This window comes from Schistocerca gregaria, chromosome 9 (genome assembly GCF_023897955.1).
Source record: "Schistocerca gregaria isolate iqSchGreg1 chromosome 9, iqSchGreg1.2, whole genome shotgun sequence".
Taxonomy (NCBI): domain Eukaryota; kingdom Metazoa; phylum Arthropoda; class Insecta; order Orthoptera; family Acrididae; genus Schistocerca; species Schistocerca gregaria.
The window spans coordinates 217,546,641-217,562,478 of record NC_064928.1 but is presented as its reverse complement, the minus strand read 5'-3'; the positions used below and the strand labels follow the sequence as shown (position 1 = coordinate 217,562,478).

The window sequence follows — 15,838 nt, the reverse complement described above, 5'->3', positions numbered from 1 at the left end:
GGTGTTATGTTGCCTAGGTGACTAGTTTTTTGTCCAATGTGCTTATATACAAATAATTTTCTGCCAAGTGTTTTGTTACTAGTATGAGTTATTTTTCATGTAACTTCTTAATTGTATTCATTCCATGATGCAGATAATTTTATTTCCTACATATTTGGTCATCTTTGAAGTTCATGACTGTTTCATCATAATTGTCTGTCATAATTTTGTTGCCAGTTAATCCATTTGTATTTGTTTTAGGGACCAGAACAAATACAAGGAAGCAGCAAACTTGTTGAACGATGCCCTTAACATCAGAGAGATGACCCTGGGAGAGAACCATCCAGCGGTAAGATATTGTTCGTTTCTTTATTGCTATATAAAATGGAAAGGTTCTTGTGTAAAATCTTTTCACTTGCTTTTACAGTCATGAATTTTAAATAGATTATCAGCTTGAGGAACCCTAAAGATATTTATTCCTTGTATGGTGTGTTCTCTGAATTTGATCCGTGCTGTGAAACCTTTTGGTGGAATATTGCTATGGAACTGAACTGCAAGAAACCTGTGGCAAACAATTTAACTAACTTGCATAAATTTTTTGTTGTCTGTCTGCAGACAGTGACTGAAAATACTGCTTCGTGACTGTTTAAATTATTCACCTAATATTCAAGAAGTTGTAAATACCAAATTTAAAAAAGACTAAGAACTATCATGCCAACTAGTTACTACTACACTGAATCTGCTTGCCAGGAAGACATAACCTCACAAGCACCTTGCAATTACTTCAATTTACTGCGAACAAAAACTTTCTCTGATTTATATTTCAGTGATTTTATGTGGTGTAATCTGATAACACTTTCAATATATCATCATTTCATTGAGAAATTTAACATCTCCATCTGCAAAATTCTCCTGCTATGCGTCCCAAATTCCTTGCTCCCATAATACACTTTGAAACTAATTGTTCCATTCCATCAAAGATTTTTCATTGAGAAATTTTATACTAAGCAATGGACTTGACCCTTAATGTAAGTGATGGTTACACCTGCAAACCAACTGTAGGCAGCCAAGTAGAAATCAATGTTATTCAAACTGCTGTTCTGTTTGGGTCTGTTGATGTCTTCTGCTAATTGTTTCATGGCACAGCAAGAACCCTTCCCAAAGGTGGTGGACCATTACAGTGCATTCTGGAATCCTGAAACATAATAAATAAACCTTTTAATTCATGGACATAAAAATTAATGACGATGTCTTGGAATTTTACTTAATCATTTAGAAAAGGTGTACTTAAATTTGGGCATCTTTTAGCTGCTCTGTAAATACGAATAAGTAATTTCGTAACACACTGGAGGACAACTGTGTCCATAAGTTTTTCTCAACATGCAAGCAAGGAGTCAAAAGTGAATTTACCAACTGATAATTTTCTTTGTAATGACTGTTTATGTACAAATTCTGTAATTTAATTTGCATATCCAGCAAAATATGAGAAAGTGGTTTTTGATTCCATATGTTCTTGTTGTTTTCTAAATAATTATAAATGTGTTTTCCCACCAACACCAACCTATCCGAACTCCGGAGATGGGAACTTGCCCTTCAATATATCCTCTCTTCTCGTTATCCACCAGGCTTCAATCTCTGCTAATTTCAAGTTTCCGCCACTCATTCCTCACCTGTCTTTCAACATCATCTTTGCCTCCACACTTCCGCCTCGACTTACATCTCTGCCCTTACCCTTAGCCTTTAAATATGTCTGTGTGTGTGTGTGTGTGTGTGTGTGTGTGTGTGTGTGTGTGTGTGTGTGTGTGTGTGTGTGTGTGTGTGTGTGTGTGTGTGTGTGCGCGTGTGTGTGCGTGCGTGTGTGCGCGCTCTATCCTTTTTTCCCCCCTGAGGTAAGTCTTTCTGTTCCCGGGATTGGAATGACTCCTTACCCTCTCCCTTAAAACCCACATCCTTTCATCTTTCCTTTTCCTTCCCTCTTTCCTGACGAAGCAGCCACCGGTTGCGAAATATATTTTTCCCATGTGGAAGTTTCTTTCTATTTTATTTACATAATTATAAATGTGTTAAGTTATGTCACTTCTTGTAATGAATTGCTCTCTTCCTGCAGGTTGCAGCAACATTGAATAATTTAGCTGTTCTTTATGGCAAGAGGGGTAAGTACCGAGAAGCTGAACCCCTATGTAAAAGAGCCCTCGAGATCAGAGAGAAAGTACTTGGCCGCGAGCATCCAGATGTGGCTAAGCAGCTCAACAATCTAGCTCTGCTGTGTCAGAATCAGGTGGGTAAACTAATTTCAGTTGTCTGTCCAATCAGTTAACCTAAATGATATGTGAGGGTGTCTCTACTAAACACTCACTATGTAAATCCTCTCTAACTATAGGTTTTAATTTTTTTTAATTTAATTTTTCATGTAACAGTGTATGTAAATACAAAGAAAAGTTCAGTGTTTGGCACGTTTCCATCTTACAGACTAATGCTCGACCGCACAGTAGTCTGATTAGGTTCCTTGTCCATTGGAGCAACTTTATTTCAGTTGTTTTCAGTAGTTTAGTTTCCTTTGCATAAATCCAGTTGTGTTGATGCCAAGGATTTGTAAGCAGTTTCGTAAACAGTCGGAGGTTGCTAAAATTTTCTTCCACAATTTCTGTATGGTTTCTTGCACCTACATTAGTAAAGATGGCAAATAATACAGTTATCAAGAGTGGACCAGAATTGTGCATTCACTCAAACATGAATCTGTCATTCTGCTTTGGACTGTGTGCCATTTTGGAATTTCACGGCAGATTAAAATTGTGTGCTGGAGCCAGAGTTAATAGTATGTTACCCCTCTAAAGCTGTCCAGGTTGGCTGTAGGTGATGTGATTCTGAAGCAAAAACAGGAAGAAGCAACCTCTGCTAAACAGAGACCAGGCAATGCCCGTGTACTGTCTGGCACGGACCACTGAGCATTGCGAGCTGCCTGCAAAAAAGCACATGAAATTGGCAGAAAGAATAGCGCATGTGATATTAGGTAATGCAGCACACTTTCTAAACAAATTAGAAGTATTTTGAAAATTTTTGAATCTGCTTAGGGTTATTAAAAAAATTGCAAAGAATTTTTTTTCAAAAGGATTCCTCAAATTGAGTTACTGTTTAATCTTGTATTATACATTTGAAGGAGACCAAATTTGTACCACATATGCATGACATGATGGCTGAGGTACTAGAACTATTTTATTCCACCTATTACTATATATATTACAAGGAAAAAAAATATCACATCTTACATTTTAGTTTTTAGAAATTTTTTTCCTAATAAAAATGTTATTTTTTTCTACAATTTAGTTTATTCTGCAATAAAGCTTATGTTTACTATGTAAGTATGGGCTATTGCAAGTTACAGAAGGAAAAAAAAATATAGCAATGCTTTATAAATTTAGGAAATATTTGTGCTTTATAAATTTAGGAAATATTTGTACCTGAATTCTGAAAAATACCACTTGTGGGAAATTGCAAATGAAGAGAAGAGTCCAATTACACTGTACCTCAGAACATTCCTGAAGCATAGTCTTCATCATGCAGCATTTCTTCATCTTGAAGCTTCATCTTGAAGCTTCCTCTTGGCATTCCTTGTAGCACTTCTTGCTTCTTTGGTAACTTGAAGAGCGAATCTTTTCAGCTTCATGCACCCCTCGTCTGTCACGTGCAAGCAAGTGATCTTTCATATTAGAGCCACATTTTATCCCAAACTTCTCAGTACTTCCAACCTTCCTATCACTCCCTCATTGAAACATACCACTGCATCTAGTACACCAACTTTCAGTGTATTTAGTCCAAAAAAATATTGTTAGGTAATCTTTCCACATATGCAGTAGTTGAAACTTTCATTTCTATTCTGTGTCCCCCCATGAAGACATTTACTAAGCAAAACAAGGTCACTCAGGTCTCTAAAAATTGGTTTTACTTCATTCATAACAGGTTCAGGAAGAGAATGCTTATGGTATTTGACCACTTTCTTTTGCTTTATGGTAATCACATAAATAATTGGCTCATTAAGGACAAAGTCCGTGAACAGGATGGTCATCTGTGGACAACTTATGAAAGTAGGTGGCCCATACAGCTTTTCTCATTGCTATAACTTCATTCAGAGGTGCAGTTTGTCTAATGGGCAGACCATAATAACTCTCAAGGAGGTCTATTTAAGTTTCTATCACTCTGCCTTGGCCAGTCAGAAATTTTCCATCAGACAGCAACTTTCTGTTCATTTCTCTTCGTAGCTTCCTCAATCTAGCACCCATCCTCTTTTGCACATGTTAACAACACTCCAGTTTTGTTATCATGGTATCACCATAAACATTGAACTCATTAATTTTATTGAAAGCTTTAGAGTCCACATCACCTTGGTACTACGTATATCTAATGTTATAAATGGGCACCGACCTCTGAAATATTTGTAGAGCTCTGTCAAACTCCATACCTTCACTGTAACCATCACGATTCTTAGAACACCGATGTTCAATATGTCCTTCAGTGTTACCATGTAAGGTGTGGCAGTACTTAGATAAGCACTCAACATCAGCAACTTTTCCATTCTCCAGAGAAGTAGCACTTACAGCACCATTCAAAGAATAATGTCCTCAATCATGCCATGTCCCATAAAGTGCAACAGCAGTGTCCCTGGTTCCACCAATATTTACAGTTTCTTCTACTGCACTTTCCATCGATGCTTTAGACATCGCTGTCAAGGCACCTAAAAGTATCTTTATGTACTTGCTGAACATACAGGTGGAGGGGGGGGATAAAGGTCCATCAAACCACAAAACATTTTAACAGCCTTTTTTCCTTTTCCTATTGCATGCATTGCATAAACTAACTTCAAATTCATATCATATGAATTATGCACAATGTTCAAAGTCATTTTCGATGTAGATTTGTTGCAGGATCCACACAGTATAACTAATTTTGACGCTAAACCCTTCCTGCTACTTTGTTCAGTTATTTCCAGGCAACCTACACCATCACATTGTTCAAATTTCACCACATCCTTTATCAGGTAAGATACGATGCCCACATCAACAACAACAAAAATCCACTACAAACAGCACCATTGTTACCACAAAAATTTGTATCACCAGGTGGTGTGCCATGTGGGAGTTTCTTCTCTGAAGAACTGATACATAGGTTACTTTCAGCAGTGTGGCTAGCTTTTTTTGTGAGCTGATTACCACAGAATTTCCTTTTCTTGAATTTCTTGACATGTGGCATACTTCATACTTATTTATTGCACACTGAAGGATATGTACTTCCACACGTATATGTAGCACTTGGGCAACAGACATTTATTAACATGTGAACAAACTGCTTCAGACACTAGAAACCTGCACTGTTACAAACGTACACGATGTATCAGACATCTAAACGCTGGAAACAGAAAGTTCGCAGTTATTTTTGAAAGAATACTGGTTTCTGTAGCAGAAATAAACGGAGCGTCGTGGCATACATGACTGTAACTTCCAAATTTGGCGTATATAGGTCATTTTTCATTTGAAACCCTGTAATGTATATATCAGTGTAATCAGGAAAGACTATAGAATTTAGTAAAGCCATAAATAGATTTTTCTATCATTTGTAAGTACTCTGTGTCCTTAATAGATGACTGGGTTTATACCGTTTGTTTCCCGCCTACTGTCTTTCTCCTTCTGAAACATTGTCACTAGACATTTAAGGCAACACCTTTGTAAATGTAACCATACTGTGTCTCTTGCCATCTTTGCCATTTGGTTGTGGTTGCTGCAATTCTGCAGTTCATTTCACTATTAACACATGTAATTTGGATGTTCTGGGTCTCTGTCTCCAGATGTTTTTATTAGTATTTTTCCTTTGTAGGCTTTTTTTTTAATGAAGGTGTTATGTCAAATTAAGTGTCCAGCTAACTTAGTTTTTTCTGTAATCTGTTAATTATGTCCTTTTCTGTTTAATTTTTTTCAATATTTGTTAAATAGATTTTCTTTGTCAAAGATGGTTTTTGTGGCTGTTCCCAATACCCGCATACTTATACCACCTAATTCTTTTTTCTGGTCCTCAAGAGTCTGCCCTTACACATCTAGCTTAAAATGCTCCAAATATCTTGATGAATTTTTCTTGCATTGTATTAAGATGCGCGATTGTTAATAAATTACTCTTTATTTCGTAGGGCTTTTCTAGTCATTGCAATATCTTCCAAGTACAAAGATTCATTACATGCGTTAGTATTGTTTTTTCTATCTTAATGGTTGTGCTTAACTTGGTGGTTGATTTATCTATCACCATTATTTTAGTTCCTGTTGTGTCTTTGTGTGGTGTTGTCAAAGGCATCACATTATATTTGACGTACAGTTCATGTTTGTTACAAAATTTAAGACTATTATATTAGCAGCAAATAGATGCTCAAATAGAATACTATGTATATTTGTTTGCCATTAATTATGATCCCTTTGCTGTCACTCCCCATGATTTGTATTGCACTGCTATAAATAGTGGAGAGAGTGGACAGCTGTGTTGGACACATTCTTAGTGCCAGTGATATCTCTGGTTTCTTATTTTGTACAGACTGAGGGTCAGTCTTTTATCTGTATTCCAATTATCACCCTTAATATTATTTCAATAATATTACGTTATCCAAACAAATCTTCTGGCCTATTCTGTTGAAATCTTGCTGTAGGTTGGTGAATGTAGCATATGCTTCCCTGTTCACCTTAATTCTTCTAAGATAGTTTGTCATAGGGGTTCAAGAGCTATTAATTTTCTGCATTTTAATTTTGTATTGTCAGCTATATATATATGTTGCTTCTCTTCTAGTAACGTGCTGGCTCCAAACTACCTGTAAGTTGACTATATGCAAGAATGTTAAATTGTTACCGGTAGGTTCGAACAACGAAAAAGTCTTACGGAGTTGCTTCGGGAACTCAAATGAGAGCTACAGGAGGAAAGATGACATTCTTTTCAAGGAACACAACTGAGAAAATTTAAAGAACTACCATCTGAAGCAGACTGCTCAATGATTCTACTGCCACCAACATACATTGCACATAAGGGCGACAAAGATATGAGAAATTAGGGCTCGTACGGAGGCATAGACAGTTATTTTTCCCTCACACTATTTGTGAGTGGAACAGGAAAGGAAATAACTAGCAATGGTACAGGGTACCCTCTGCCGTGCAGCATGGAGTATCGGTGTAGATGTAGGCGAAGGAAGCAAATATATGTTAAGTCAGTTCGTGTCTAAACACGATAAGATATCGTTTATAATCAAAATAATTTTAATGCAATGTTAACTGTAATACTGCATAATGTAAACACTATACTTTCATCTTATTTCAACAAAACTTTTTTTTACCTTGCAGGGCAAGTATGAAGAGGTTGAACGGTATTACCAGAGAGCTCTGGAGATATATGAAGCCAAGTTGGGTCCTGATGACCCAAATGTTGCGAAGACAAAGAATAATCTGGCATCATGTTACCTGAAACAAGGCAAATACAAGGAAGCTGAGATTTTGTACAAACAAGTGTTGACTCGTGCCCACGAGCGTGAGTTTGGGGCCATTGATGGTAAGTGGATGGGTGGCTGGTATTGGACTTCATGATAAAGCCAAGCCAGGTGTTGTTTCTGCATTTGTGACGTGTGTGTTTATGTATGCATCTTGATACAAGTAATTCATAGAATTTAAAGGACACTCCTACCTATTTGACACTAATAACTTGATGTGCCTGGTGTGCAGTGAGAATTTAGATACTAAAATTGCTGTGACCATTTTTATTCGTGAGTGGGGTTTGATGATTGTGAGAGGGTTGATTTGCTCTGTTTTGGACAGGTAACTAAAATGTATCATGTGGGTATGACCTCACAGGTCACATACGTCAGGAATGAATAATGTCTGATGAAGTCACTCCAGTAAAACTGTAGTCAGATATAGGAGACAAGTGGACAGCCTGCAGAATAGTATTTCTGTACATAAGAATGTAAGAGTTAGAGGCCAGGGTGAGGCTTTGTGAGAAATCAGTGCGGAAATTCTCAAAATAAAGTGCCTTGTCTAAGAAATGACTGTTAATAGGTGTCAATGTCGTACTCAAAATGATTGTGTTTGACAGAGGGATCGGAACATCATTGAATTGTATCATAGTAATTAAGAGGCAGACTAGGTGTGAAGTACTTTTAAGTAAACACACAAATTTTCACTTTGTTTTAAAATGTAATCAGGAAACGAAGGTGTGAAGCCATGTTATTGAGAAAGTGGCTTTTGTCATTAGTCAGGCAGTGGCCAAGTTTATTTTGGATTCAACATCTGCCTATCAGGTAGGAGGGAGTTGTAGTTGAGGGGTGCTCTGTGTTATTGCAGTTCAAATCTGACTGAAACTTTTCTAGGAAAAAGGTATGTGTGTGATACGGAGTAGTCTGTTGAAAAGTGTAACCAAATGACTTAACAGCGGCCGTGATGTGGGTTGAATTTCCATACAGGTGATGATGTAGCTCTGAATATTCTAAAATAATAGAAGAGTGAAGTTCTCTTCCTTAGTGTAATTGACATTTATGGCAATCACCTTATGACATGACTTGACTAGAAATATTTTAAAGTTTATGGTAGGCATACATTCCATTAGGAAGTATGCACGTGTGTGGGTCTGCACAAACAAGAGGTTCTCAGTGCAGCTTTCTTTCCCAGCTAAGAATAGTTTTCATGGAAGCTGCTCCACTCATCATTTGGTGACTTAAAGTGAATTCTACAGGCTTTCATTTGTGTAGTAAAAAAACGTGTAGTTGACATGTGAGATGATTAAGGGGTAGTGAAACTGGTAGGTAGGAAAATAATAAAAATGAAGAAAAGGATAAGATACCATGTCCAAATATTTTTGTTTTGTTTTTCATAGTATGCATATGATGGCAGAAAATATGGGTTACCTAAGTTCTTTCCTGCTAAGGGAAATCACAGAAATACTGTTAATTATGTGGCACTTTGTGTAGCACAGAATGTAAATTTTTAGTGGCTTAAATAGTACTCATACATAATTGAATGTATATGTTTAATCAGCTTGTTACACAGAAGAAAATATGATAGGTACCTGGAATTACATAACTGTCACTCATAGGCAAGTGGGAGAATCATTGGTAATATACAACAGAAGATATAACACACAGTACAGACAATCCATTGAGTAGTAGATAAGCACATGTTCACTAATACTTTGCACAAAACTTCCTACGTGAAACGTAACTGGTTTTGATTAACTTTTCACTTTCAATTTTGATTTTGCTTTTTTGTTTCCCTCTAACATGATTTTAATCAACCTGTTTGTTCCTATGAGTGATTTCTGTCTACTGTAAGTATTTTTTTGTTTAGTTTCAAACTTCATTAAGTGAATGAGTATTAATCACCTTTCATAGACGTGTATTATAAAGCTGCCAGCAGCAAAAGCTAATACATTATAACCTTTTTATTTTGATACAAAAGGTGAATTGGAAAATAAGAACACAAGTCTGATAAATTTTAGTAGATTCATTTTGGTTGTATCTCAACTGTCTGACTGACTGACCTGAAGATAAATGTACCATAATGGAAGACATGATATTACAATAGATTAACCATTTTGGCATGGTTACATATTGCTTGAAATCCAGTTCTGATGTTAAACCAAATATCTTAGATAATCAGTTATGTACACCAAAAAGAAAGACACTGTACACACTTGAGGTGTGGCAGGGGCTATTTGGAGTGTTTGCTAATGACACCCATCAGATTTTAGAGAAGTTACAGTGCTACCCTTTAAAAAAACTGCTTTTCAGGGCAAGGTATAACCTCCCTTTTTTTTCCCCAGGCGACTTGTGTTAGTTATAGATTGTGCATTGTTTATTGAGCCTTATTTTTAGCACTGACCATGAATTGGTTTGGAATTGTTTCTCGTCATATTGAAAATAGGTGACATAATTGTGAGTGTGTATATTTAAGTGTTAAGAGTTCTCCTTTCTACATTTTGCACAGACCCTCAGTACTTGTTCGTTACCCAATGCCAAGCATTGTCCTGTAGACCTTCACTCGGTAACTTTATTTAATAGGTATTAAACTGGCTGTTTGTAGACCATCCTTCTCTTCACCACCAGTTCTAAATACCAAGATGTTTGTCTTATTTGCGGACAGATGTAGGTCTCTCTTCTCTGCCTTGGGTTGTGACAGCCTTCTATTGCATGTTGGCCAGCTCCTAATACGGCCAAGATACTGTACTGGTATGCAGTGCCAAATGAAATGTGATGACTGACAAATTTTGTTCATTTCCTAAGCAGAGGCCTGACCCAAAAGAAGGAACAATTGCAGCAAAGGCAAAATTTCTGCTAGCTCTGCCTTGTGGTAGAGTATGTATGTGAGGCAGCACCACTCGCTCTGACATTTTGCGCAAATGCCTCACGTTGGTATTCAGTGACCTACTTCATCAGATACAAATAGCAGTTGAGTAGATTTCACTTGCATGCTAACTACTGTGTACATTATATGACAAATATTTGCACTGTGCCATCTTCTTGCACATTTATTCCACGTAGAAGGCATTGAGCAAGGCTTGGGTCATCACCATCATGTCTACCCAGATGCATTGCCAATTGTTGAATATCGCCACTCGTGATGTTGCCATCTGTACTCATATCAAGGTGGTCCTCATCATCAGTGCTGGGTTCATGGCACCTGTGTCTCATTTATAATGTGCAGTTTAGGCTTACCCAATTTTTAATGACCTCATGAAACCCCTCATTAGCAGCAGTCACAAGAGCTAATACACATTTTTTTTTTTTACTCTCAAATCTGCCTCGCTCCTCAGTAATAAAGTAACCGTTTCCACTGACCATCAGCTGATGGATGCACATTTAGGTTGTGTATTACAGGCATCTTTAGTGTTGACATTTACTCGAAGCTCTAAAACAACTGTGCACAAGCTAATGATTTGGGCTCACATGGTTTATGTAATGGTATGAAATGTTCATTGTTGTTAAGACTCAGTGCTTCAGAAGAAATTTTGTTCACTAAGTTCAGACTCTGGATTAACAGACAACAAAAGTAGTGTTTCTCCTTCATAAGTTCTTCAATCATTAATGCCTCCATTGTGACTTGGCAGCAGTACAGCACACTTAACATGATCTGATGCAGCTAACATGCAGTGAGTTAGACAGCATCGACTTTGCCAGTACGATCTGCAGCTGACAGTGAACTGGTCTCGCGGAACCGATGCAGCTGACCGGAACAGATGCAGCCGACTGAGTCCTTATAGCCCTTTACAGTGATTTTCAGTTCTGTAGACAGGAGGTGTTAATAAGTAAGAGATGATCGAATGAAAATGTGAAATATGAAGAAAAAAGGGAGTGAACTGTGTGTTATTTCAAAAGTAATCCCCATAACCATTAATACATTTATCTGACTAAAAGATGAGATAGTCAGTGCCTTGACAGAAAAATGTTTTGCAGTTGCCTAAGGAACGATCATTGCACGCCCCTCCTCCTACCAAAGCAAATAGATGGCTACGAATGACTTTCTTCAGAGCTCCAACAATATGGAAATAGGGTGGAGAGAGGATTGGAATCATATGGGTGATTTGTAAGGTCTCCTCTGTATAAACTTGTGCGGCTTACGAAGCAGCCTTAGCAACATGTGGGCTGGCATTTTGTTGGCAGTTTATTTAGACTAGGCTACAGAAGTTTTGCAGGGGAGCCCTTCCATGATCTCCGTGTAGTTCAATCTCTCGCATGCGATTTCTGTATTTTTAGAGCCCCAAAGAATGACTTTAATGACCATCAATTTGCTTTGGATTAAAAATTGAATGTGTGTGTAAAATTGTGGTGCTGTAAGCAACTGCAAACGTTTTTCCATGAGGGCATTGACAGTTTGCTCTCACAATGAAATAAATCTATTAACATTTTTGGTGATCACTTTTAAAATAATTAACCATTCACTTCCTTTTTTTCCCCATGTGTCTTGCCTTCATTTGACTCGCATTATACCTTGACAAATGCAGTGATCCTTTATCTGGATATCACAATGTCCGACATGCATTTAAACTTAAAGCAATTGATTAAAAAACTAAACGACACAGGCCTCTCTGTTATTCTAGAAAACTAAATTACAATTTGTAATACGAGGGTAATACCAAAAGCAAGGTCTCCTATTTTTTTTATAGTTACATAGACCTGTTTATTTCTACACGGTTTACATCAGTTTACAGTTTGAACATTTAGCTATTTTTTGACATAATCACCATTTCTGTGGCAGTTTTTGTATGCCCATGTCATACCAGCTTGCCGCCATGCTGTTCAGGAAGTTATGAACCTCTTCTTTCACCTCATTGTTGGAGCTGAATCACTTTCTGGCCAAATGTAAAGTGGTATGCCCAGATTTCGTCACCTGTGACAATTTAGTCCAGAAAGTTGTCCTATTTGGCTGCAAGGCGGTGAAGAAATGCGCAGGAAGCATAAACTTGTTGCCGCATGTAGTCCTCAGTCAGCATGCGTGGCACCCACCTTCTGGTAATTCAATGTTTATGTCAAAATTCTGTGGGCGGTGCTTCGGGAAACCTCGGGAACCAACGTGCAGAGATCATCCAGGGTGACCCGCTGATCTTCACGCATGCTTTGCTCCACCTTCAACACTGTGTCCTCAGAAATTGACAGTTTCCCGCTCCTTTTTCGTCATGAATTTCGGTCTAACTAGCTGCAAACTCTCTACACCACTTTACGAACATTTTTGACTTCCATGCACGACTCACCATACACTTCCGTTAATTGGCGATGGATTTCAATCTGTGCAGTGCCCTTTGCGGTCAAAAACCAAATAACTGCACGCAATTCTCACTTGGTGGTTAACATCCAATTGAAGCTCCATTCTCAACGGCTACAAAGCCAAGACTGACTGCCTCAGTGCGGCGTGCGCATGTTTACACACATCATGTGAAGCACTCTTCATAACAGTGTGACCAAATGCCAAACAAAGAGAGTTCTCTACTTATAAAAAAATAAGAGACCTTACTTTTGGGATTACCCACATATTTTCAAACTACGGAAGTGGAATAATAGCATATGTATTAATGATGATTTGTTTACGTTTGTTAGATATCTTCAGTTTGTTAGGTACAGTACATTACATTTGTCAAACATTTTAAAGAGAAAAATAGAAGAAAATGTAGGCCTCGTGTAATTATTTTATAGACTATAGTCTTTTCGTTTTGGCACTTTGTATTAGTTTTTGTAATATGATTATTGGAACAAAGTTGTCATTCATGAGCACTTACAGTAAGTTTTAAACTTGCCCAACATTTTGTCTCATTATCCAAGACAGTGTTAGACATTATTGAACAATTTACATTGTTGCTGCCTCTTTAACTTAGTAAAGATTTTTGCATTTCGCTGGCATATCATTGCTGTGCGTATTACATAAAGATACGAAAAATTCCTCATTAGTCCTCCTCCTGAAAATACTGTGTTGTAAATACTGTGTATCTGCTACTTTTTGAAGTGCTAACTGTATGGCAAGCCAAAATTTATAGATACAACATTTGTATAAGAAAAGCGAAAAACTTTTTGGGCGACTATTGGCTATAATGACCAAAAGCAATTGCTCCTCTTTGGCATGGTTATAACCAGTCTTGACAGTATTTATTATATAAATATTTGAAATCCAAATGACTTGACGCAGTTGCTGTAAGTTCTGGCTTTGCTGTGATTATAATGTAGAGTAAACTGCGAAATGACAAGAAAATTTTATTCTCCCATTCATTTTCACCTTCTCTGTTAGTCGGCTTTTCGTTCCTTATAGCATTATAAGCTATAAAACTTTAAATACGGAGTTATTCATGTGAACAAAAACTTTTGTGATTTTGTGTTATACACATTGTTCACTTCATGCAACCTAGACTGCTGGAAGGCTAGTAATGTGGTTGTTATTTGTCTTCTGTTCATGCTGTAACAGCAATAAACTACCATATTAGTTGCCTAAAATACATTTGCACCAGTAGCTACGTTGTTTGAAAATCTTTTAACTTGTTAATTCATACACTTGGCAGTGTTTCAAATTTCAGCCTTGATGTAATTTGTCCCATTTGTAGCTGTAACTCTTACTTTCACACCCTGCCATGTGAGTGCCCCAAATATCTATTCATTTCCAAATGTTGTGTTGCAGAAAGGTCTTCTGTTCACAACTTCCGCTAAAAGCAACTTACTACAGTGCTTGTCGGGCACTGTAATTTTGCAAACACTTCGTGTAGCATTGCTTATAAATTTTATAGTGTTTGTCTTACACTGGCTTGACTTTTTATTATGAGGGCTTCCTGGTAACAGGGCCATGGAGAATGTACTTACGCGATGCTATTTTACCTATTAAGGCATCTTTAAGGAAGACTGAGGATGGGCTGCATCTGAGACGGGTCAGATTTTTAACAAAAAATAATCTGTTGATTTAAGTGTCTCATTACAGCAGTGATACAAGAAGTGCTCAGAATTTACATTATGGTTGCAGGCCTCCTGCATGGCTTTCAGCTCCTCAGCTAACGAAATTTTTCAGTCACTAGTGAAATCAATGATGTTGTGTAACTACTAAAGCAAATACAACTTGTTTTCTTATTTTCCAATCATCCTCTGTAGTATTATTTGTCATTAATGCTGCTATAAGAGTTAAACATTATTTACACCGTGTGATTGTTTAATTTGAAAGCCTTCACCCTGTGTTGTACTGTTGAATCAGGCTGTACTGTAAAACCAATCTGTTATATGTGCTATCAGGGAAAGAGTGGAACACTTTCTTGCACGTAGAAGTTAAGCCAAAGATCTTTTTAAGGCTACACAGAACTTGGAACATTGTTACATTAAATCTTCATAATATAATTAAATGAGCAAGCTACAATTGCAAAATTAAAAAAGTGAAGCTGCTTGAATAGATGGATGTAACAATGTATTCTCTCATTAGCCTGACTGTATACTTTGCCTTGCACTGTGCTTTTAGTATTGTCGTTTGTTGAGCTGCTTTAGGTTTTTGTTTCACATAATGGTTAAGTTCCTATAGTGTTGCTTATTTTTGTTGTTGTTTGTTGACACTGTAAAGAAAATCTTGCTGTGGCAACGTAAAATACATTTCTGTTGAGATTGTGTGAAAATTTTGTTTTATTCTATTTATGTTTTCCTTCCTTTCACATTTCTCTTTATATTTGGTTACTGCATTATTATATTTGAATACTGAGCTAAAATGTCATGTTGTTACTGCATACACAAATGCAAAGAAAAAACATTCTTGAAGATTGCACTCTTAATGTAGTGTATTAAATAAAAAAATTTAAAGGAAATAAACTTTAAGTGCCTAGACTGCAGTTTTCTTATAGGAATTAAAGTAAGATAACTAATTTTCGGTTGCTGTTTGCCACCATCTTCAGATTGTTCAAAATATGAAGAGACTGTGAATAAGCATTGGAAAAGCATCATTAGCTGTAGTTTTGCAATAACATGCATTTGTAAATACCAGAACAATAACAGTATACAGTTTAAAAACCTCACTATGAGCAAGCCAGGTTGTAGACCATAATTTCGCAGGATGACGGTAATATAGGAAAAGTCATGTGATGTGTTGAGTCAGCACTTTCCTGTTAGCCTTCAGCCTGTACAGATTTCATAAAGATGACTACTTCATACACCGTGCGGGATCATTCTTGTGGAAGCCACGCTACGGAATAGCTGACAATTTTTGGAACTGTTGCATGTACTGTTCTTGTGATAATACATGCTATATTATTGCAAGTTTTGATCCAACTTTACTACTTGTGCAACTAAACATTTTTGTTCATTGTCATCTTGCGAGACTGTAGTCTTCAACATGGCTGGCTCTTAATG

At 37.0% G+C, this 15,838-nt stretch overlaps 1 protein-coding gene across 9 annotated transcripts in view; it reads left to right on the top strand.

Annotated features, from left to right (window-relative positions):
• Positions 1-15,838, top strand: part of LOC126291997 (kinesin light chain) — a 390,450-nt gene that overhangs the window by 306,333 nt on the left and 68,279 nt on the right. For all 9 annotated transcript variants that reach the window (XM_049985770.1, XM_049985772.1, XM_049985775.1 and 6 more), the window contains 3 exons: positions 241-328; positions 2,087-2,257; positions 7,341-7,545. In XM_049985770.1, coding sequence (XP_049841727.1) covers positions 241-328; positions 2,087-2,257; positions 7,341-7,545 — 464 coding nt within the window. The remainder of the gene's footprint in view (positions 1-240; positions 329-2,086; positions 2,258-7,340; positions 7,546-15,838) is intronic.